The sequence below is a fragment of the Mauremys mutica genome, chromosome 1 (assembly GCF_020497125.1).
Source record: "Mauremys mutica isolate MM-2020 ecotype Southern chromosome 1, ASM2049712v1, whole genome shotgun sequence".
Classification (NCBI taxonomy): domain Eukaryota; kingdom Metazoa; phylum Chordata; order Testudines; family Geoemydidae; genus Mauremys; species Mauremys mutica.
In genome coordinates, this window is record NC_059072.1 from 6,852,039 (window position 1) to 6,874,258 (window position 22,220).

General features: G+C 46.5%; 1 protein-coding gene across 1 annotated transcript; it reads left to right on the forward strand.

Moving 5' to 3' along the window:
• Window positions 1-5,265: 5,265 nt before the first annotated feature.
• Window positions 5,266-21,834, forward strand: LOC123376635 (carboxypeptidase A1-like). Its single transcript, XM_045028811.1, has 11 exons — window positions 5,266-5,330; window positions 8,123-8,204; window positions 10,791-10,925; window positions 11,666-11,764; window positions 13,727-13,828; window positions 14,550-14,651; window positions 16,772-16,882; window positions 17,614-17,704; window positions 19,690-19,889; window positions 20,990-21,074; window positions 21,647-21,834. Exons 1-11 carry the CDS (start codon window positions 5,266-5,268, stop codon window positions 21,832-21,834), a joined length of 1,260 nt encoding a protein of 419 aa, XP_044884746.1.
• Window positions 21,835-22,220: the final 386 nt, after the last annotated feature.

Below are 22,220 nucleotides of genomic sequence, written 5' to 3' on the forward strand. Positions count from 1 at the left end.
GATAGCAACGAGCACTGTGGCTAGTATCCCAGACAGATCTAAGAAGGGCCTTATATTTGAACTGAATGACAGCAGGGATTAGCACTTATTCTTTGCAACCAGCTAATCAATCCTCACAACACCCTTGTTACACTTGGGAAACTGAGGCTCGGAAAGGTTAAGGGCCACATTTTCAAAAGTATCTTCTCCCTTTGGGGTCCCTGATTTTCAGTGCTGCTGTTCACTTACAATTGACGTCAGCTTATTCAGGGGCCTACGTTTACATTTGAGGGCCTAACTTTAGGCACCCAGGTTTGAAGATGTGGTCTGGGTAATATCACTTATCCATCACTGAAATGCAGCTGCATCTGAGGTGGAGCGTGACGGACATTCTTACAGTCTGGCAGTGTATAGGGGCCATTCAAAGGCACAAGGGTCTGGGGAAGAATTCCCTGGGCACAGTGTACGGCTGACCTGTGCTGCCCAATGCTATTCCCCCTCATAAGCCCCAGGGCGGGGGCAGGTTAGGGGCACAAGGGGATGGTGTCAGGGATGAGAGGGGGAGTAGCCGTATCACTGAGTGCTACTGGGGATTCGGGTTGCTGAGCAGACCATAGACAGCCCTGGGGAAGCTGCTGTAAGTCAGAGAAGCAGAGACATTTGCTTTCACTTACAACTTAGTCTCATCAGCGGCTCAGAATGCGGAGGGCTCAAAGGTGGTATATTTACACTCTCTGCATGAGCAACACCTTTCCAGAAACACAGCCTAGAATCTAGCCCTTCACATCTATAATCATGACAGGAATCTGGAGCTAGCTCTCCCAGCCTTCTGAGATAATAATGAAGCAAAGAAAAGAAAAATCCCCAAATCTCTACAGAAGTTGAAAAGAGCCAGAATGCAGGATGCAGCCCAGATCTGTGCAGAGATACCACCATACTCACTACTGAAAAAATAAACACTTATACAAGCTTCCAGACGTGCGGGTCCCTCCATGTGATTACAGGTATTTTGAGTTAAACCAAACCTTTTTGCACAACCATCTCTTATATTTCTATAACACCTTACCTAGAAGAAATGGGCCCCCTCAGAGACTTTACAGAATGCATATAAAGAAGAAATACAGCTGTTTTGGGTTTGAAGGAATGCACACATTTATCGGCTCCAATGACACTGCACAAGAGCTTAGGTGGGAAAACAAACTCTTCTCCAACCAAAATTGCAAGAGGCCAGAATGTAAATATCCTCTGTAGGGATGTGACAAGACAATGCTGCTAACATTTGTTCTCTTATGGAACACAACAATGGCCCTTTAACTATTCCATGTGGTTGCAGGGTGGATTTATGTCCTATCAGAAAGACAAATGAGAAATCTTCTGTTTATGGTCTTATGCCCTAATTTATCCTCTCTGGTGAGAAATGAGTATAAAATGCCACATTCCCCAAATGCGATTTAGCATTTAGATGATATTAAATCAAGCTTTTACAAAACCTAAGGCCAATAGTGACATTTCAATGAAATTTAAAATAAAATCCAGTGGAAATAGTTTTCTTTTAAAATACTCCTATGCAATACACTGGACTGGTGTGTGTGTGTATGTGTGTGCGACCCTCTAGCGGCTAACACACATCAAGAATAAGAGCTTCCTACTTCACCACCAGTGGAATTACTCCTTCAACTCAAGTGTCAGGGGGGCTCGTGCATTTTGTGTTGAAGCTCCAGTGTCTTCCCCTTGCTGATTGCCTTAGTGTCACTGTAAGTGTCTGTCTACACTGGAGCATTGTGCTAGTGCACGAGAGTCTGAGAATGAACCATAGCCATCGGCTTTTGAGTGAAATGTAACAATAAACAAAGAGCAGAAATGATAAAAAGTAAATTAGCTCTTAAAAATTTGTTCCGTGTTATTGTTCTCCAGTGTTGTTAGTAGTGCAGGGAAGAAAATCTGTTTATTAAATAAATGGAGACATCCTATCTCCTAGAACTGGGAGGGACCTTGAAAGGTCATTAAGTCCAGCCTGCTGCCTTCACTAGCAGGACCAAGTACTGATTTTGCCCCAGATCCTTAAGTGGCCCCCTCAAGGATTGAACTCACAACCCTGGGTTTAGCAGGCCAATGCTCAAACCACTGAGCTATCCCTCCCCACTGACAGTGTCCCTTCGACCAGAATGGGAGTACTAAAAATGGAGGGACAGATCTTGGTTCATGCAACCACATTGACATCAGTGGAGTTGCAACCCCTTTCACCAGAGCTGAATTTGTCCTGGACACCAGTAATATAACTAAGCCATATGACTGGCACACTGCATGCTCTGCTCCCACCTCAGACTCATTTGGAGCAGCTGCTTGGTGGGGGCCCTGTTTAATTCAAGCTGATTTCTCCTGGCTTGAGAACAATCTGAGGGCAGCTCATGGTCATGGATCCAAGCCACATTAAGGACCAGAGATTAGTGTTTTCTTCCTCTGGTGTAACGATTTGTCAGTCAACATGTAGCAGGCTTATCTGCATGTCCTCCAGCGTTCCCAGCAGCTGGTGGGTTACTCACTCCCTTCCCACATTGGCCGGGAAGACAAATTCATGTTTTGTGGAAGAATGTAATATTTATTCAGATTTAAGGGACATAAGACCAGTGCCTGGAAATTACTCAGGTGGCACATTAAATAGACAGATAAAGGGATTCACTACTGGATTGGTAAAGGATTTTTTGCCCATCAAGATGTGGCTAAATTAGGCTCATCTCTCTGCTTGGCTAGTAGTGCAATCTCCAAGCCTGGTCGTGTTCTTAAGGTGTTGTGACGGGCTGGGTCACAGAGACCCCCTTGGGACTGCCGCCTGATGTGCTGAGACTACCTCTGAGCCTGTTTTCTCTGCCAGTTTGGGCCTCCAGAACCCTGACTGCTTGAGCCAGACATGCCAGTCTGCTCCAACACAGACCCAGGGTCTGAACCACGCACCCCAAAGCTGCACACTTAATTGAAAACAGCTTAAGAAGCTCCTATCTCCAGCACCCTAATACCCAGTTCCCAATGGGTTCCAAACCCCAAATAAATCTGTTTTACTCTGTATAAAGCTTATACAGGGTAAACTTATAAATTGTCCACCCTCTGTAACACTGATAGAGAGAAATGCACAGCTGTTTGCTCCCCCAGTATTAATTACTTACTTTGGGTTAATTAATAAGCAACATTGATTTTATTAAATATAAAAAGTAGGATTTAAGTGGTTCCAAGTAATAACAGACAGAACAAAGTAAGTTACTAAGCAAAATAAAACAAAAACATGCAAGCTGAAGGCTACTACAGTAGGAAACTGAATGCAGGTAAATCTCACCCTCAGAGATGTTCCAATAAGCTTCTTTCACAGACTAGACTCCTTCCTAGTCTGGGTCCAGCAATCACTCAGACCCCTGTAGTTACTGTCCTTTGTTCCAGTTTCTTTCAGGCATCTCTTTAGGGTGGAGAGGCCATCTCTTGAGCCAGCAGAAGTCGAAATGGAGAGGCTTCCAGGGCCTCTTATATTCTCTTTCTTGTGGGCAGAAACCCCTTTGTTCTTCTGTGCAAAGTCACAGCAACAAGATGGAGTTTGTAGGCACCTGGGCAAGTCACATGTCTATGACTGATTCAGCTTTTTGCAGGCCGACGCCATTGTTTACATGTTAGTTTGAATGTTCCCAGGAAAGCTCAGATGTGGATTGGCGTCTCCCAAAGTCCATTGTCAATTAAGTGTTTCCTGATTGGGCACTTACTGAGAATAGTCCTTTCTCAAGAAGCTGACCAAATGCTTCACTGAGGCTACTTAGAATCCAACACATTGAGATACCAGTACCTAGCCAATATTCATAACTTCAAATACAAAAATGATACACACATACAGACAGAATAATCATAACCAGCAAATTACAACCTTTCCATAGACACCCCATTTGACCTCCTGTGTACAAGGCCTGGTGCAACTATAGGACCCTGGTTGTAACAATGATCTATATGGTCACAGTTCATGTCAATAACGTCACAGGTGTATCTGTCCCTCTCCCACTTGTGTATTCTGTGCTTGTACAGCGCCTAGCACAGTGAGGTCCTTGTCCATGTTTGGGATCCTAGTGTGGCAGTAATACAAGTGATAAGAAGGTACCATTTTTACACTGCACTTTTCACAACAGAATTTCACTTTTAAACTTTCTAAGTAACTCCTGTAAACAAGTATTGTAAAGGACTGGTGAGTGTGTGTGTGTGTGTGTGTGCGCGCCACCACCCTCTTGTGAAGTGTTTCTCATCCTTTTTTATACGAGGGACAGTGCTTCATTTGTGCCAGGGCTTGCCAGGGTGGAGTGCTGGCACCTCTAGGCTTGGCAGTTCATAGCCCCGGCACTTCTGGGCCTGCTGCATCATTTCTGAATGTAAAAAAATTGCTTGAGCCCCAGCACCTCTTTCCTTACAAATTAAACACTGACCAAGGTCCGTCTTGCTGCCTTCCTAAACCGTGTCAGGGAGATCTCAGGGACCGGCGCCGGTCCACAGACCGGCCATTGAGAAACTCTGCTCTGGGAATGTAATCTGAACTGTTCAGCTGTGTGTCACAAACCTTCTACTGTTAACAGAGATCCTTCTGTAGCTTGAGTAGCAGCAACCTGAGCCTTTTTTTTGGAGCAGGATACTCTTGACGTGAGTTTTATCCCTGCCCTGGCCGTGAAGGTCCAAGTGGCCACAGTGACAATGATGAACTTCTAGGTGGGTGTGATGTTGTTACAGTGTGTGCGCAGCACAGTGACACCCGTGAAGTCTTAGGTGGCGAGGGATTTGTTATTGCATCAATTTCAAGTCACCAGACTTCTGTTCTTGAGCATGAAGAACTGTCTGGGCACTCAGCCTGCAGTCCTGCCCCTACTGATGGGAGTTAGAGGAAATAGCACCTCAGGAAATGGGCTGACCTTGCACTATCTCAAAAATATCATTGCAAATACCCAGGGTGATGACTGGTTAGAGAACATGCAACAGGTACATCATGCAAAGCTCGTTTGAGGAGAGCTTGTCACAAAGTCCAAGGAAGGTGTTTGTTGGCTCAGGTGTGCAAGTCGCATGATTTATTTTCCTCTCCAAACAAACAAACAAACAAACACATTCATCCCTGGGAAATGGTTTTGATTAATTTGTTTGCAGCATTATCTCTGTCTCTGTGCTCAGAATGGACACGAATAACAGCCTCTGAAAGGAAGGGTCCTTGAGAAAGTATAGTTGGAAAACCACAATATATAGGAAGTGGGGCTGAGCGACAATCTTTCATTGCTGATCATGAGGGGGCTTCTGGTTTTTGGTGTTCTTTTCACTGCTGCCTTCAGCCAAAAGCTCTTTGTGGGGTGAGTACAGAGGGACTCAGGGGACTGGATGGTTCAGAGGATTGATTATGAGCTTGGAAGCATTTACCCATATGTCCGAACCAGCCTGTGTAGGAAGTGTTTATTTCCTGATGACTACTTGGTGGTCTTTGTGGTCTCACTCCATTTCCTAGTGGGCAGGTGTCCACACTGCCCTGTCGATCTCATCAAAAAAGCCAAGAACCGAAGGCACCGTGGAGAACCCACTATCCTTTCCCCGTAGAAATGGAGCCTCCAGGTCCCGTCTGAAGCACACTGACAGAACGATGTATGGATGTCTGCACTCCCCTGGCCTGTGCTGTATTTTCCCTGGAGGTAAACAGACAATCGAAATCTCCAGGGATATCTATTGGTCAGCTTTCCCCAGCACTAAAAAAGGACAATGACATGAGCTTCCCCCACACCTCCCTCTGATAGTTATGAGCTGGAAAAAGGCTTTGGGTGGAGGATTATCAGACAATGTTTCTGACTCTGAATGTAGGGAACAATTTTGTACGTGCTACAGATGGAATAGGCAATAGATTAGCTGACCCATTAGATCTTTTCCACCTCTAATTTTTCCTGGCCAAATATGGCAGACCTACATCAGGTCTTCAGTGGGAGCATTGTCTGAGTAAGGACTGAATACAGACTTCTGGGAAACTGAAGAAGCAAAGATCTGTCCAAATGGCCTCTGAAGCCTGAAGGACCCTTCTAATGGTTCTTCTGATGGCAATACCTAGGTTTGCTTTTTCAGGTAAAGAAAAGTTTATATACTCAAAGGCTCTTCTTATGTGTTTTGCACACACAATGCTGGGTGGACGAGGTGTTTTCTAAAATACTTTTCTCCTGGCCATGTCATTCAGATTTAATTTGGAACTGAGATCCTCTAAGAACAGTTTGGAACTAATATCTTCTTTTAGGATAATAGAATTAGAAATGAAAAAGACCCATGAAAACAACCTTAGATAAACTAGTCCATCTCCTGGTGGAGGCACAATTATTTCCTTCAGTGTAATCTCCAGTATTTCACAAAGTCCAGTTTTAAATATCTGGAACAATGAGGTTTCCACCACTTTCCCATGGGAGATTATTAGGAAGACATGGTTTAATAAATTTATCATGACATCTATGCGTCATGAGATCTCATTGGCTGTTTTGAATCAGCCTGTTTTTTTCTACACGCCCTTTAAAGATAATCTGAAATAACTCCCAAAATATTCCAGGCAAGCAAAGTTACGATGGCTGATTTGTGATTAACCCTGTTGTCCCTGAGTCCTAATAGATGTCAGCCACCTGATAGATACTTTCTAGCTTTCTGGGAAGGTCTCATGACAAAAGCAAAGATTTCAATGCCCATTCGAACTGTATCATCCCTGGGCCATGTGGGTATGTTGTGATCACTTTTCTTAGAAATTTACCCAAATTGTGAGTTCGACTATAAAAACTGAATGTAAGTTCATAAGATGTCACAATAACTGGTAACAAAGAAAGTTGATGGGAAAAGGTATGGAAGGGAGACAGACTGAATTAGTCCAAACAAACAGGCCTCCCGATATAACTCAAGGACTGTGCGAAGATCTTGCTTGGTTAACAAGAAAAGTGTAGAACCAGATACCAGCGAACCAAAATAGTTGTGTTGGAAACTAGACCTAATTGATGGACACAATGAGGGCGATGGGCTATTCTGCCCACCATGCCCTTTGTGGGGCCTTAAAGAAAGACTTAGAGAGAAAAATTGGCTACTGGAGCAAGCTTCACTGTCATGGCTGCCACCTCTGGGACCCTGGGCCTTCATCATCCTAATCCTGAGGGATGTCCTGACCAGCTGGGGCCAGAGAGAGGACTCAGATGACATCGCCACCTCTACTGGTTGAATCCCAAACACCAACTGAGATGAAATGGGCTTTAACAAGAGCAACAATATCTCAACCACAGCCCATCTCAACTAACTTCTCCTTTCCTCAAAAGGACAGTTATCACCATCTTTGATACCATCTACGAGACTGTCAAACAAGGGGGATTTTCTTTCTATAAACTCTCTCCGGCTAAATGGGAAGGGAACAAGGGGTGTTGTTAAAATGAAAGCCTTACTTAATACTTTACGTTTCCAAGGCTTTAACGGTTTTCCCTTATTTTCTGTGTCTTTATTACAAGGTGAAAAGGATTTTTAATTATGTGTTTGCCCACTGAGTAACAGGCCCACTGCCCATGGGCCCAGGCTATTTAAAAGGGCCCGGGTGGGCCACAGGGCTCCTCGGCACATGCGACCGCTCTGGGCCCCACGCTTTGAGGGGCCTCACGGGCCAGTGTGATTGGACAGCACGATCGCTCCCGAAAGTGATGGATTCGTCACTTCCGCCCCAGGCCACCCCTAAGGATGGCCTGGAATTGCTGTTGGCGGGCCTGCCCGGTAATAAGCAGACGAAAGTCTCTGTATACCAAACTCCAAACTTTGTTTAACACTGTTAACATTGGACAGTGATGAGGTTATTTTAATACCTTTGGCCTATTTATTCCATCTAAATTAATACAACAGGTATCCCCAGCAACTGTTCTCTCTCCCATCACAGCCCTCTTGGTCTCATGCCAGACCCCTAATCTGCTTGTAACATTTTAAAACTTCTGTACATGCCTTAACTCCTAAGCCTCCAGACCTCTTCACATCAAATTCCACAGTAAACTTCAGCACACCACTCTGATATCTTTGCTGTTAGCCCACCTGATCTGTTGCTGGCTCGTTGTCATCATTCTCAAATACCTTCTGTCTGTTCTTGTTGCTTTGTCTTCGCCAGAGATCAGGTTCTCCGCATCAGGGCCAGCAATGAAGAGCAGATTGCATTACTCAGGGAACTGGGGGAGCTGGAAGACCTTCAGGTAAGAACTTATAAGAAGCACAAGGGATCTTTTTCAGGGGAAAAGGCGATACGCCGCCTTTATTGAAGATACAACAATTAGCATATTCATTCAAGCACACAACACACACACACACACACACTGTCCCGCCAGCCGATGTTATAGTTACCAGTCCAGAGTCCGGATCAACCTAGTGGCCAGCTAGGTTGATCACGGGTAGGGAGGAGCTGGGTTCTGACGGTCGTGACACGATGCTCTGAGGAAGTCTTGGCGAGACGAACCCAAAGTTTCATGGCAAGGCACCCTGTTTATATAGTGATTTTCCTTCACTGAGACCAATGAAGTTTTGCACCGTCATGCTGTAATCAATTGTTGTTTGACGAGTCCTTGTTTTCTTAATTTGTCCTTCTCATCCTTTTATCAAGTTCCTCAGGGAGTTACCCCATGCTGATTTTGTTCACAGCTATCTTGTCCCCATTGATAGGTGCCTGTCTCACCTTTAGAGTCGTCAATCTGCCCTCCTCTGACATTTCAATAGGCGTGCGAGTGTTGCAACCTCCTGGCCTCTGTCTCTGGTTCCTCCCTCTACATCTGATTCAGCAATGGCCTTCACACTTACCTCTTTACACACACATTCCTCATTCACACACAAAACAAAATTAATGTACACAGAACATTTTGAACAGGAACATCAAATTGCAATGCAAAAGTAAAACAATCATGGCATTCTTTTACTGATTTTAGAATGCTGAACTTGCAACCAATTGGTGACCCTCAAAGTCTGTCACTGCACAGACACAGATTCTGGCTGATGTATCTCTGCGAATGGTCCATTAGGCCACTCCTTTCTGCTATTCAAAAAGGGTGGCTGGCAGGATATAATCAAATCATACATCAATATATTTAATACATGTTACATTATTATTCTTTATCCTTCATTCTAAATTATATAAAATACAAACATAAAATCTTACTTCTACATACTGTCAGGTGGTAGGAGGGTCAGAACTTGCTCATACGTGAATAAGAGTGGTGTCCCTAGCCTCTGTTCATCAGAGGATGGAGATGGATGGCAGGAGAGAGATCACTTAAGAGGCATCCCTAGAAAAGCCGGAGCATTGCTGGAAGTTGGTGATTCTGTAGACAGCAGCCTTACCCTCTCTATCAATGTCCCGATCCAATGCCTGAGCATGCAATTAAGGACAACATGATGTAGCAAGTGCCGTTTTACAGAGTTAAAGTGGAGATCCTGGCCACTTGTCATTACTAAAGCCCCGTTGTCACTTTTCTCAAGAGCTGGGGAACTAATACCAGTGTTTTATCAGGTAATTCAATTCTGCAATCTCGAATTCCCCCTCTTAAATGAGATGTTATTTATTCTTCGTCGGATGCATGTAGTCCACTACATGCATCCTACGAAGTGGGTATTCACCCACGAAAGCTCATGCTCCAATACGTCTGTTAGTCTATAAGGTGCCACAGGACTCTTTGCTGCTTTTACAGATCCAGACTAACACGGCTGCCCCTCTGATACTATTTATTCTTCTGCACTTTAAAACCCCAATTGTTGTGCAGTGTTTACAGCTGGACTAATGCTGCCCAAATTATTTTGAATTTTAGAATCTATTTGCTTCTTCTGTGTTGACCCTTTATCATGTTGGTTTTCTGAGACTATTCTAGTGGACAAGTTTACTGGCTGGAGCAGCAATCTGTGAGCAAATATTGCAGAATATTCGTACAAAGCAGATTTTAAATTTGGAACTATGAGCATTTGCACTGGAAACCTGATCTGAAGAGTTAAATAAATCCAATCAGGGAACAGAAACAACGCCGAGTGGCTTGTATGTCCATTCAAAACAATTCAGGTCACAAATAGTGACTATTCAAAGCAACCTTCACAGCAAATGATTCAGAAGTGACTCATAGGCTGAGATATGTTTATATAAAACATCCATCGAATAATAGTGAATAAGGAATAAATTTGTAAAAATCTTGATCTGTTCATGAGCAATTTGCAATTAGAAAAAAAGGGCTAAAGTAAATGAATATATGATTTGCAATCAATAATTCACCTAGCTCTAATAGTGTTGCTGTGTTCTGTTAAACAGCTGCCATGTTCCACCTTAGAGGTGGCTGCATTTCAGTGGCAGCTGAAGTCAGTTGGGGGAGGGATAGCTCAGTGGTTTGAGCATTGGCCTGCTAAACCCAGAGTTGTGAGTTCAATCCTTGAGGGGGCCACTTAAGGATCTGGGGCAAAAATTGGTCCTGCTGGTGAAGGCAGGGGCTGGACTCAATGACCTTTCAAGGTCCCTTCCAGTTCTAGGAGATTGGTATATCTCCAATTATTACCTTATTACCATTTGTTCTAGGAGATTGGTATATCTCCAATTATTACCTTATTACCATTTGTGTGTGTGTGTGTACACACACACCACTTTGGCATCCTTAAGGATAAAAGGCCCTATATAAATACAAGGTATCATTAACTAACATGACTGGCTGTGTTAACTAAATTCACTTGTATCATTCAGCAGTGTCTGGAGAGCTCTAGGTAGAGCAATGCAGAGCCTTGGATGAAGCTAACCTTGCTTTTCTTTTCTAAATCAGATTGACTATTGGCTTAGCCCTGCCCAGCCTGGTCTCCCAGTGGATGCGAGAGTCCCCTTCCATAGCCTCCAAGCAGTCAAAGTCTTTCTGGAGTCTAACACCATTCCGTATACGATCATGGTAGATGATGTGCAGGTAAGGACTCCTGCAGCATATATGCCATGTGCAAGAAAGTAACATCACCACCCTGGGTGTGGTCTGAACTCGGTGTGAGTTAGGTGAGAAAAGACAGACAGAATAAGAAAAATGATGAGTTGGAAAAACAGAATCTTGTCACTAGACAGGTGTCCACATCACAAAAAAACTTTGCTGCTACTGGAATGAAGTGTCCCCTTTGGGGGTGGAGGGTGTTCAGCAGAGAGGACAAGGAGTGAATGAGAAGGAACTACCATCTCAACCCTGAAACTAGCCCCTCCAGTTCCAGAGGCTGGAGTGCATCCCCAGGATATTGGGAGGGAAGCTGCTGCCCCTGCTGTTTTTGCTCTGTTGATATGTGAAGATCTTCATTCTCCAGCACTTTTCACGAGCATTACATTCACTAACACTTTTTTGTAGAGCGGAGATTTGATCTGAAGGGCAATTGAACACTGAGTTTTAAACGGAATGTTTAAAGCTGTTCTTTGTATATACATGTACTAGTTTAGTGCCTGTAATAGCACCCACTAGTGGTTGACCTCACTGACTATAACAGCTTACTAGACAAACTTCAAGGCGGTGATCTGTGAGCTTAACTGCTAGAGGCTTGTGCCTCTAATGCTGCAGGGCTCAGGTTCAGTTCCCTCTGTGTCTGTATATATGTGGCCATAATATGTTCCATGGCAAAGCATACAAATGCTTCCCCTCTTCTCTGTATGAGGTTGTGTTTTCCTTAAAAGGAATTACTGGATGAGGAAAAAGAGGCCATGATGGTGTCCAGGAAGTTTGAGAGAAGCAGCAACAGTTTCAGCTTCTCCTCCTACCACACCATTGAAGAGGTACTTTCCTTTGCAGCGTGTTCTCTTCATTCCTTCAGGGAATCTGCTCGGATGGTCAGGCCATATTGTGGTTGGTTCTGTGGCTATAAATACGGCATCCTGCTGTAGGCGTTTAGTGGAGAATTTTGTTGGGAGATCCTCTCAGGGAGGGTTACCCTGAAGAGATCCTCTTCTTCTAGGTCCCTTCTCCCCAGACTGGAAGCAAAACTTCCGGCCAGGAGACCCAACCATCATTCCTTTCTGCCGTTGTATCTAGCTACTTATTCTCTCAGAAGTTACCTTCTCTGCTGGGAGACCCATTTCGCCTCATCTGTGGATCCAAAGTTCAGGTGTAATCAGAGCACCGGCTTCATGGTGGCTGATGGAACCTTGTGTGATATAAGGTGTTCTCAACAATTGCCAAACAGTGGTCCTCAGAGGCCTCCCGGAATCCTTCAAATGGGCTCCCATGTTGCTGTGTGGGGGGGCCCAGGGGAATTAACACAGTGGTGTAGGGGGGCTTCTGGCATCCAGGTACAAGAGGCAAGGCAAATCCAGTCTAGTGGAAGACCCTTGATGTGTAAAAGACCAGGGTCTCAACGGTTGTAGCCACCTGCTGCTCACCACACAAAGGCTGAGAACCCCTGTGTTACCTGAGAAAGAATGAAAATTGTGACATACCGGGGTAAAGTTCAACCCAGTGGGGGGCTGTGTCACCCCTGCCCTGCAGCCTTACATGCCTTACAATGCCTTGCTGAAATAGCTCTCACCTGGGCTGCTCACAAACAGCCTTCCAACATGGAAGTCACACCCTGAGTGTCTATGTGTATCTGCAGCCTGCCAGCCACACTTTAGCCCTCACCAGCCTGGGTTATACTGCAGGATGACCCCAACACATCCCCAGACCCAGATTATTGCCCATAAATGTATGTCCTGTATTGCCCAGCCCTCTCCTGCACAGTAGAAATATTTTAAGCCCATTATTCCATTAAGGGCACAGTATACCAGCATATTGTCAAACATAGTCTTACTTAGATAGCTCAGTGGTTTGAGCAATAGCTTACTAACCCTAGGGCTGTGAGTTCCATCCTTAAAGGGGCCACTTTAGGAACTGAGGTAAAAATCTGTCTGGGGACAGGTCCTGCTTTGAGTAGGGGGTTGGACTAGATGACCTCCTGAGGTCCTTCCTAACCATAATATTTTATGATTGTACTTCATCTTAAACACCTTGGATTAGGTAAAACAGGTTTATTAACTACAAAGAGAGAGATTTTAAACAAGTACAAGTAATGAGGCATAACAGTCAGAAATGGTGACAAGAAAAATAAAGATAAAACGCTAGCTAGTGCCTAACTTAACAAACTATGTTAGATTCAAGCAACAATTCTTACCACATGTTTCCAGCAAGGTTACTGCCAAACTCTTCAGGTCAGGGCCCCCAGTCCAAAGGTTGTTTCCTTTTGCCTTCTCAAGGGCAGAGAATGCAATGGGCAGGGAGGGGGGTGTCTTAGGGTGTTTGTCCCTCCTTTTATAGTTTCAGTCCCACACCTGAAAAACATTTTCAGCTGGGAACTAGGAGACAATGAGTCCTTGTGGAAGGATGTTCCCTGCTGTTTTTTCCCACTTGTTTGAGCTTCCTTTGTTTTTCCTTCCTACTTGATGATTCTGTTTACTGTTTAAATGCAAATTAAGGCAAACATACACTCCTTTGGTCAAGACAGGCCTGTTTGACCAGTTTGATGCTCTGTGAGTTTTGAACATCATATAGGGAAATCTTATAACTTCACATACAATATTGCCATGCATATTTTATCAGGACAATACTGGCCAGCAAATTATGAGTTTTCCAATTATACCTTACAAGGCATACCTTAGACAAAGAAAATTGCAATGGTGTATAAGGTGTGAATGCAGGGGTGTATTCTGTCATAGAAACCCACAAGGCCAGTTTAACATGCATGCACTGACAACTCTTCCTTTTAGATCTACAGCTGGATGGACAACCTTGTGGCTGAAAATCCAGACCTGGTTAGCAAAATTCAGATTGGGCAGAGCTATGAAGAGCGACCTCTTTATGTGCTAAAGGTAGGTAGTGCACGTAATGTTAATCATTCAATATGACAACAAAGCGCCTCAGAATGAGTCAACAGAGCTTACACACTTGCTTAAAGTTAAGCATGCACTTCAGTGCTTTGCTGAATTGGGACCAATAGCTGCAGGAAAATGTATTCAGACCACACAGTGGATGGTACCTCCATCCTTCCCCTCACACAAATATCCCACTAGCACAGTTTAAGAATTTCTAGCAAAGGCAGAGAGTTAACTTTACGTGGATTCTGGAGCAGTCTGTCCACAGGGTAAATCTTTAATAGGGTAAGGGGGCGCAGCAATGGATGGTATATAATGAGGAGCAATGGAGAGACATAACAGGCTGCTGAAGCACTTTTTCTTAAAACCAAAGTGATCAATGTCCGATATGATTTAAGACCCTGAATCAATAAAAGAATCTCTGGGTTTAATAATCATCAGGAGACTAGGGAAAGGTTACTAAAATTACAGCTGACTTTTACTGAGAGATTAATCCAGTCGAGCTCAGAAGAAATTGCACCAGCAATCCAGAGAGGGAGGGGTTCTCTGATACCTGGTTCTATAAAATCTCACCAGCCAGATATAAAATTATAGTCATATACACTATCAGAGCAAACACCTGACTCTGTAAGTAACACATATGCATAAGTGTACGTACTAGCCGATGCCTAGACTACGGTTAATATAGGCATGTTCTGTTTGCTGACTTCTCCTGCAGTTCAGCACAGGAGGCGTTAACCGTCCTGCAATCTGGATTGATACTGGCATTCACTCTCGAGAGTGGATCACCCAGGCGACCGGAGTGTGGACTGCCAACAAGGTAATCATAGAACCATAGACCTGTAGGGCTGGAAGGGACCTCAAGAGGTCATCTAGAACAGCCCCCTGGCACTGCGGCAGGATTATTTATACCCGGTGGGATTATGGATACTAGTAATACTGAATATATCTAATGCCCAATGAGCTGAGAGATGGCAGAGTCAGTCTGAGGACCAGTGAGAGCAAAGCAGATTCATAAACTCTTCACATTGACAAAGCTGTATGGGACCAATCTCTAGGGGTGGGAGGACATAACTGAACTGCCATCTCGTTCACTGTCCATATCCCACTTGATCTCTTTGCTGAGATGGCAGACAAATGGGTCAATTAGCACCTGCTGGTGATTTGGCAGTGGGGACCTTTGTCCACTAGAAAGTGGATTGAAACCCACCAGCTAATTCATAGATTAATAGAGAATAATGCCAGAAGAGACCATTAGATCATCTTATCTGGCTTCCTGTATATCACAGGCTGTTATATTGCCCCTGTATTGAGTCCAAAAGCTTGTGCTGGACTAAAGCATAACTTGTGTTTAGATAAATCATCTCTTCCACAAAGGCAACCAGTTCTGACCTGAAGATATCAAGAGATGGAGAATCCACCACTTCCCTTGGTAGCTTGTCCCAGTGGTTAGTCCCCGTTACTGTTAAAAATGTGTGACTAATTTCTGATGTGAATTTGTCTGAAGCTGGGAATGAGTGACAGGGGTGGATCACTTGATAATTACCTGTTCTGTTCATTCCTTCTGGGGCGCCTGGCACTGGCCACTGTCAGTAGACAGGATACTGGGCTAGATGGACCTTTGGTCTGACCCAGTATGGCCGTTCTTATGTTCTTATGTCAGCTTCCAGACAATGGTTCCAGACAATGGTTCTGCCATTTGTGAGGGTTGGCTCACAGAACTCCCCTTGGGAGCTGCCAACTGATGTGCCAAGACTACTTCTGCCCCTGCTTTTCCTGCCCTGCCAGCTTGGGACTTCAGTGCCCTGCCTGGTTTGAGCCAGACTCACTAGCCTGCTGCAAACCCAGACCCAGGTCTGAACCACGTCCCCTAACAGCTGTAGGCTTGACTGAAAGCAGCTTACAGAAGTGTTCTTGTCTTTAACACTCAGATGTCCAACTCCCAGTGGGGTCCAAACCCCAAATAACTCCATTTTGCCCTGTATAAAGCTTATACAGGGTAAGCTCATAAATTGTTCGCTCTCTATAACACTGATCGAGAGATATGCACAGCTGTTCCCCCCCCCAGGTATTAATACATACTCTGAGTTAATTAATAAGTAAAAAAGTGATTTTATTAAATACAGGAAGTAGGATTTAAGTAGTTCCAAGTAGTAACAAACAGAACAAAGTAAATTACCAAATAAAATAAAATAAAACACACAAATCTAAGCCTAATACAGTAATCCGACTGAATACAGATAAGATCTCACCCTCAGAGATGTTTCAATACGTTTCTTTCACAGACTGGGCCCAATCCTTTCCCCTGGTACAGTCCTTGTTCCAGCTCAGGTGGTAGCTAGGGGATTTCTCATGATGGCTGTCTCTTTTCTCTGTTCCACTCACTTATATATCTTTTGCATAAGGTGGGAATCCTTTGTCCCTCTCTTGGTCCCGTCCCCACCCTTCTCGATGGAAAAGCACTAGGTTAAAGATGGATTCCAGTTCAGGTGACATGATCCCATGACTTACAGGTAAAACAGAGCCATCTGCAGGCAATTGTTCTGGTTAATGGGAGTCATCAAGAATCCAAACCACCATTAATGGCCCACGCTTTGCATAATTACAACAGGCCCTCAGAGTTATATTTCATATTTCTAGTTTCAGATACAAGCGTGGTACACTTATACAAATAGGATGATCACACTCAGTAGATTATAAGCTTTGTAATGATACCTTACAAGAGACCTTTTACATGAAGCATATTCCAACTACATTAGCATATTTTCATAAAATCATATAGAGTGCAACGTCACACCATTCTCCTAATGTTATGCCTACTCTCATATAATCACTCTGTTTTGTACTGTTACCCTTAATAGATCAACCCCAGTTAGTTGTTAGGACCTCACCCTGTGAGAAATGGGAATTCAGGGTAATTCAGCCCTTCTCTCCATGCAGATAGCCACTGAATATGGCAAGGATGCCTCGCTGACTGCCATCCTGGACACCGTAGACATCTTCTTCGAGATCGTCACCAATCCCGACGGGTTTGCTTATACACAGAGCACAGTGAGTGCCTCTGGGGGAAGGAGTGGAGGGAAGAGGCGCGCTCCCTCCTTGTCTGCATGATGAGTACAGGCAGGGCTGCTTTCAGGCACCAGCCATCTCACACCCTGTTTGGGGCATCGTGTTTTTTTTCGGCAGGGTGGACATGTCTGTGGTACTGCGCTGAGTCAACGACCCATCTGCAGGCCCTGTGTGTCTCCTTCCCACCCCATCAAGCCCTCTCCGTGGTTTCTGCATGTTGAGATGAAGTCTGAGCATGGGCTGTGCAGGAGAGCAACTGAGCCAAATTAGGCCTGTGGGCTATGCTTTGCCCAGCCCTGCTTTAAACAAGGGCTGATCCCAGTTTATTTGGGATGTCAGGTCAAAAATATTTGGGGCTGCTCCAGAAAGAGCTCTGGCTGCGGCCTCTCTGAGGCTAGTGCCCCGCAGTGAGGCAGCTAATTTACAGTCCAAACCGCATCCCATCGGTTTAACTGGCAAACTTTGTACCCTTCTGCCTCTGTTGGGTAATAACTGAGCTAAGATGAAAATGACTTGAGACTAGAGTGACCAGATGTCCTGATTTTATAGGGACAGTCCCGATTTTGGGGTCTTTTTCTTACATAGGTTCCTATTACCCCCCACCCTCATCCTGATTTTTCACCCTACTTGAGACCCAACTGGTCACTCTCCTTGAGACCCAACTGTTAGCATCTTTCCATTAATCAAACCACACGATCCCCCTTTGCTTTTAGAACCGCATGTGGCGGAAGACCAGGTCCATCAATGCTGGATCTTCCTGCCGTGGCGTGGACCCCAACAGGAACTGGGATGCAGGCTTCGGAGGTACAGAATGGCCATGAGCACGTCAGATCGTTGTTCATTCCTAACGTCTGTCTTTTTACTGTGAGCACATAGAGTCATAGAACCATAGGATGGGAAGGGACCTTGAGAGGTCCTGTAGTCAGGGCCGGCCCCAGACCTCAGCGCGCCAAGCGCGCACTTGGGGCAGCATTTTGCCGGCAGGGCGGCAGGCGGGGCCGGCGGACCTTCCGCAGTCATGCCTGTGGGAGATCCACCGGAGCCGCGGGACCAGCGAACCTCCCGTAGGCATGACTGCGGAGGGTGCGCTGGTCCTGCCTGCAGATGCTCCACTGGAGCCGCGGGACCAGCGAACCCTCCGCAGCTGCGGGAGATCCACTGGAGCCGCGGAACCAGGGAACCATGCACAGTCATGCCTGAGGGAGGTCCGCTGGTCCCGCGGCTCCGGTGCACCTCCCGCAGGCATGACTGCTTGGGGCGGCCAAATTCCTAGAGCCGCCCCTGCCTGTAGTCCAGTCCCCTGCACTCAATGCAGGCCATGCTTTGGGATTATCATTAGAGCTCACAAGACTCCTTATATTAAAGACATGAAATAGGTGTTTATTATTCTTTGTTTCAGTGGAGTAGTCAGTTCTGCTCTGTTCAGGAAATGGAATCATCTGCTCAGCTTTCTGTCTGACAGGAAGTCATTATTAGCACAGGCGCCGACTCTGTGGGTGCTGCGGGGCTGGAGCACCCATGGAAAAAAAATAGTGGGAGCTCAGCTCCCACCGGCAGCCTCCCCGATCAGCTCCTCTCTCTCCCCTTCCAGCACCTCCCACCCGCCGCGGATCACCAGCAGCGTGCAGGAGGCACTGGAGGAGAAGTGAGGGTGGGGCATACTCCGGGGGGGGGAATAGGGCGGGGACAGGCGGGGCGGGGGTAGGGGGTTGGGGAAAGGGATGGAGTAGGGGTGGGGCCTGTGCTGGAGCAGGGGTCGAGCACCCCCCAGCAACTCAGAAAGATGGCGCCTCTGATTGCCAACTTTCCAATTTTTCAAAACTGGTCACTGCAGGTCCCTCCGGTCACTCTCTGCCTCCCTTCCCCGTCACTCCCTTGCTTCCCACTTCCCCGGGACTCACCTGCCACCTGCAGACCCGGCTGGGAGGAGCTGACAAGGAGCCTGCCCAATTGGGGTTCAGAGGAATGTGTGGGGGGGTCAATCCCCAGAGCGAGGGGCCGGAAAGAGCGGTGGCCCTGGGAGGCTGAGAAGCCCCACCGGGCCATCACGGGCACCGAGCCCGGCTGCCAGCCCCGCTCCTCAAACACTGTCAGGATGCCTCCCCCTGGCAGCACCACTATCTATCTCTCCGCTGGAGCAGGGAGCCAGTTCCTCAGACTAAGCTTCTCTCCATCAGCTGAGCTCCTCCAGCAGCAGGTTCTCTTCCTGCCCTCCCGGCGGCGGAGGCAGGTTACTGCGGTAACCGAATTTTTGGTGTCCAGTCAGCAGTACTGACCGGACACTGCACAGGTCCCCTTTTGACCGAACTTTCTGGTAGAAAACCGGACACCTGGCAACCCTAGAATATGGATTCTCTAATCAATTTGTTCTTAAAGCCACGTACTAGTATATGCTACATATGACTTGCCCAGATCACTACCTTAGTACCCCAATTCTACCACTGCTGGTGACTAATGCAATATTGCTTCATTTTGCAGGACTCAGATAATCTTATTAATTCCCGTTTTCTGAAGGGAGTTTAGTGACGTTACGTTAGAGGGGAATCATCACTGCACAGTCTCTTTAAAACGCTGGAACATTGGCTAATGAAGTGAAACAGATTCCGGATTGTTTGCAAATATCGATTAGAAACCTGGGATTTGTCCCATTTAGTACTGAGGAAATAATCTTCAATTCTGTTGGTGTTTTTTTCCCCTTAGAAAAACGAATGTTTTACTCACTCATGCAAATGCCCATTTTTCACAAATCTGCTGCCTTTTCATTTGCCACCACGTGTATTTCATCCCAGGACCTGGCTCCAGTAGCAATCCCTGTGCAGAAACGTACCACGGACCCTACCCTCACTCTGAGAGCGAAGTGAAATCCATTGTGGACTTCGTCCTGAGCCACGGCAACGTGAAAGCCTTGCTCTCCATCCACAGCTATTCCCAGATGCTGTTGTTCCCCTATGGCTACAAGGCAGAGCCTGCCCCTGACCACCAGGAACTGGTGAGAACAGCTCTCATGAGCAAGTAGTGAGAGGGCTAAAACAGCTGTGTGCTAGGGCCTGGTGGCTCCGGGGATTGGATAGATACAAGGTGCAGCTACACTGCAGTTGGGAGGTGTAATTCCCAGCTTGGGGCGATAGGTACGTGTGAACTTTGATTGAGCGAGCATGGTAAAATAGCAGTGTGGCCACGGTGGTCCTCTCCGAGATCCCAGGTATCTACTCAGGGGCTGGCCTATGCTGCCACTGCCACACTGCTATTTTTAGGGTGCTAGGCCCCAGCAGAGCTAGCACTCGTACGGCTACCCAAGCTGGGAGTTGCACCTCCAGGCTGCAGTGCAGACGTACCCATCGAGCCTAGCTTCAAAGCTGGACCCTGGGGGTGAGTGAAACTCGCGGCCGTCTGGAAGCTGATTCTGAAACGGGTTGGCGCGTTCAGCCTCTTCCTAATGGACAGGAATCCCTGTCATCAAAAGCACCAGCCTGGTTGCACTCTCATCAGCCTGGCAACAGAACAAACAGGCCTGGAGGCTGAGCTTACCTCTCTGCCAGAGGGGTGGCCCACCCCACCCCCTTCCAGCTCGGCACTCAGGCCCAGATCCACAAAGGTTTTTAGGCTCCTAATTTAATGGAAATTAGGTGCCTAAATACTTTTGTGGAGCTGGATCTGAGCCACTTGGACAGGGCAGGGTGGGAGAAGCTGTCCGTGATGCACCTCTTCTAAGGACAGATGGAGGACTTTGGTCTTCAGGGCTAGATTTCCTCTGGGTGCCATTCACTGACTCCTTGGACTCCTTCTGGGAGCAGTGGGCATTGTCTGGGGTTCTCTGCTCGGTGTCCCTCATTTTGACTCTGGGGCCTGCACCCCCATCCCTGTTTGTTCATTTTTTGTCCCCATATTCAGTTCAATTCTGGGTTCTGTGGCCCCTCTCTCATCTGGGGGGCGAGGCCTTTCATTGCTTTGATGAGCTCCGCCCCCGCGTCCCAGGATTTAAATAGACTATTCCCATTCACTAAATGTGTTTGACTGCTGCTATTCCGTGAAGGGAGGGAAGTATTCAAGAACCTCCCAGCCTTTCACCTCTTACTCTCTTGTTTGCAGAATGAGCTAGCCGGAGAGGCAGTGGCTGCCTTAGCTGCATTACATGGGACTAAATACACCTATGGGAGCACGATCAACACCATCTGTAAGTGGTTTGTCATGCAGGCAGGGCTGGGCAGAAGAAGACCCATGTTCTTCTTCACTTTCCGTCACCAAATAACTAATGATGCATGGTTCCCAGCAACATTATCTCAGACGGAACTATTGTGAACTGCCTGCCCATGGCACATGCCTTAACTGCGGTTGTACCTGTGAATTCTGGGACTACTGAACCACCAGAAATCAGAATTAGTGCTGGGACCATGTGCACATGGGTGACTTCCAATTGCAAATCACTGCATTGAGGGGGGGAATGAACCAGAGCAGTTCCAAGGCATGTGGCTTTCTGTTCACACTGGGACTGAATGTTTGTAGATTGCACATATTCAGGGGGACCTGAGACCAAGACTTGCAACCCGCAAGTACCGTGGATACTTGTGCCAGGCCAGGTCTGTTGTGAGCAGATGAAGGCAAAGCATTGCACACACCACTGCAGGCTCAGAGCAATCATTTCTTGCAAACCCTTTATACCTTGTGTAAGCAGAGCCTGAATTTTCCCGCTTTGTTCACATGTCAGTCTTGGTTGCAACGCTATGTCCTGGGTTCTGTTTCTTCCAGACCGCGCTGATGGCACCACTATCGACTGGAGCTACGACAACGGGATCAAGTACTCCTATACCTTCGAGCTGCGAGACACCGGCCGCTACGGCTTCCTCCTGCCAGCCAGCCAGATCATCCCAACAGCTGAAGAAACATGGCTGGCTCTACTGAAGATCATGGAGCACATCCGGGACAATCCCTATTAATCTAACACATCATGACCAACAGCGGCAGAGGGCAGGTGGTTAAGCCAATGCATGGGGGTCAGCATCACATTAAATAAAGGATTCAGCCTTGCACTAGATATTTACACACTTTTTTTCAAAGGAAGCTCTTATTACTGATGAAGAATATCCCTTGCCCAGGTCTCTTTGTGAGTCACCATCCAGGGGCGACCGGCAGAGCGTCCCCAGTGGCTTGCCGCCCCAAGCACGCGCTTGGCGTGCTGGTGCCTGGATCCGCCTCTGCACCATCCCAGAGTGTGTTATAGGGTTGCCAACCCTCCCGGTTTCACTGGAAGTCTCCCAGAATCAGGCTCTATCTCCCAGAGGCTACTGAAGCCAAACTGGGAGATTTTAGGCGCTAAATTCCA

Excerpts from the sequence above, each read along its gene's own strand:
- LOC123376635 (XM_045028811.1), top strand. The coding sequence starts at position 5,266 with ATGAGGGGGCTTCTGGTTTTTGGTGTTCTTTTCACTGCTGCCTTCAGC. Across the intron at positions 14,652-16,771 it reads GAGTGTGGACTGCCAACAAG|ATAGCCACTGAATATGGCAA; the intron begins GTAATCATAGAA and ends CTCTCCATGCAG. Across the intron at positions 17,705-19,689 it reads CTGGGATGCAGGCTTCGGAG|GACCTGGCTCCAGTAGCAAT; the intron begins GTACAGAATGGC and ends ATTTCATCCCAG.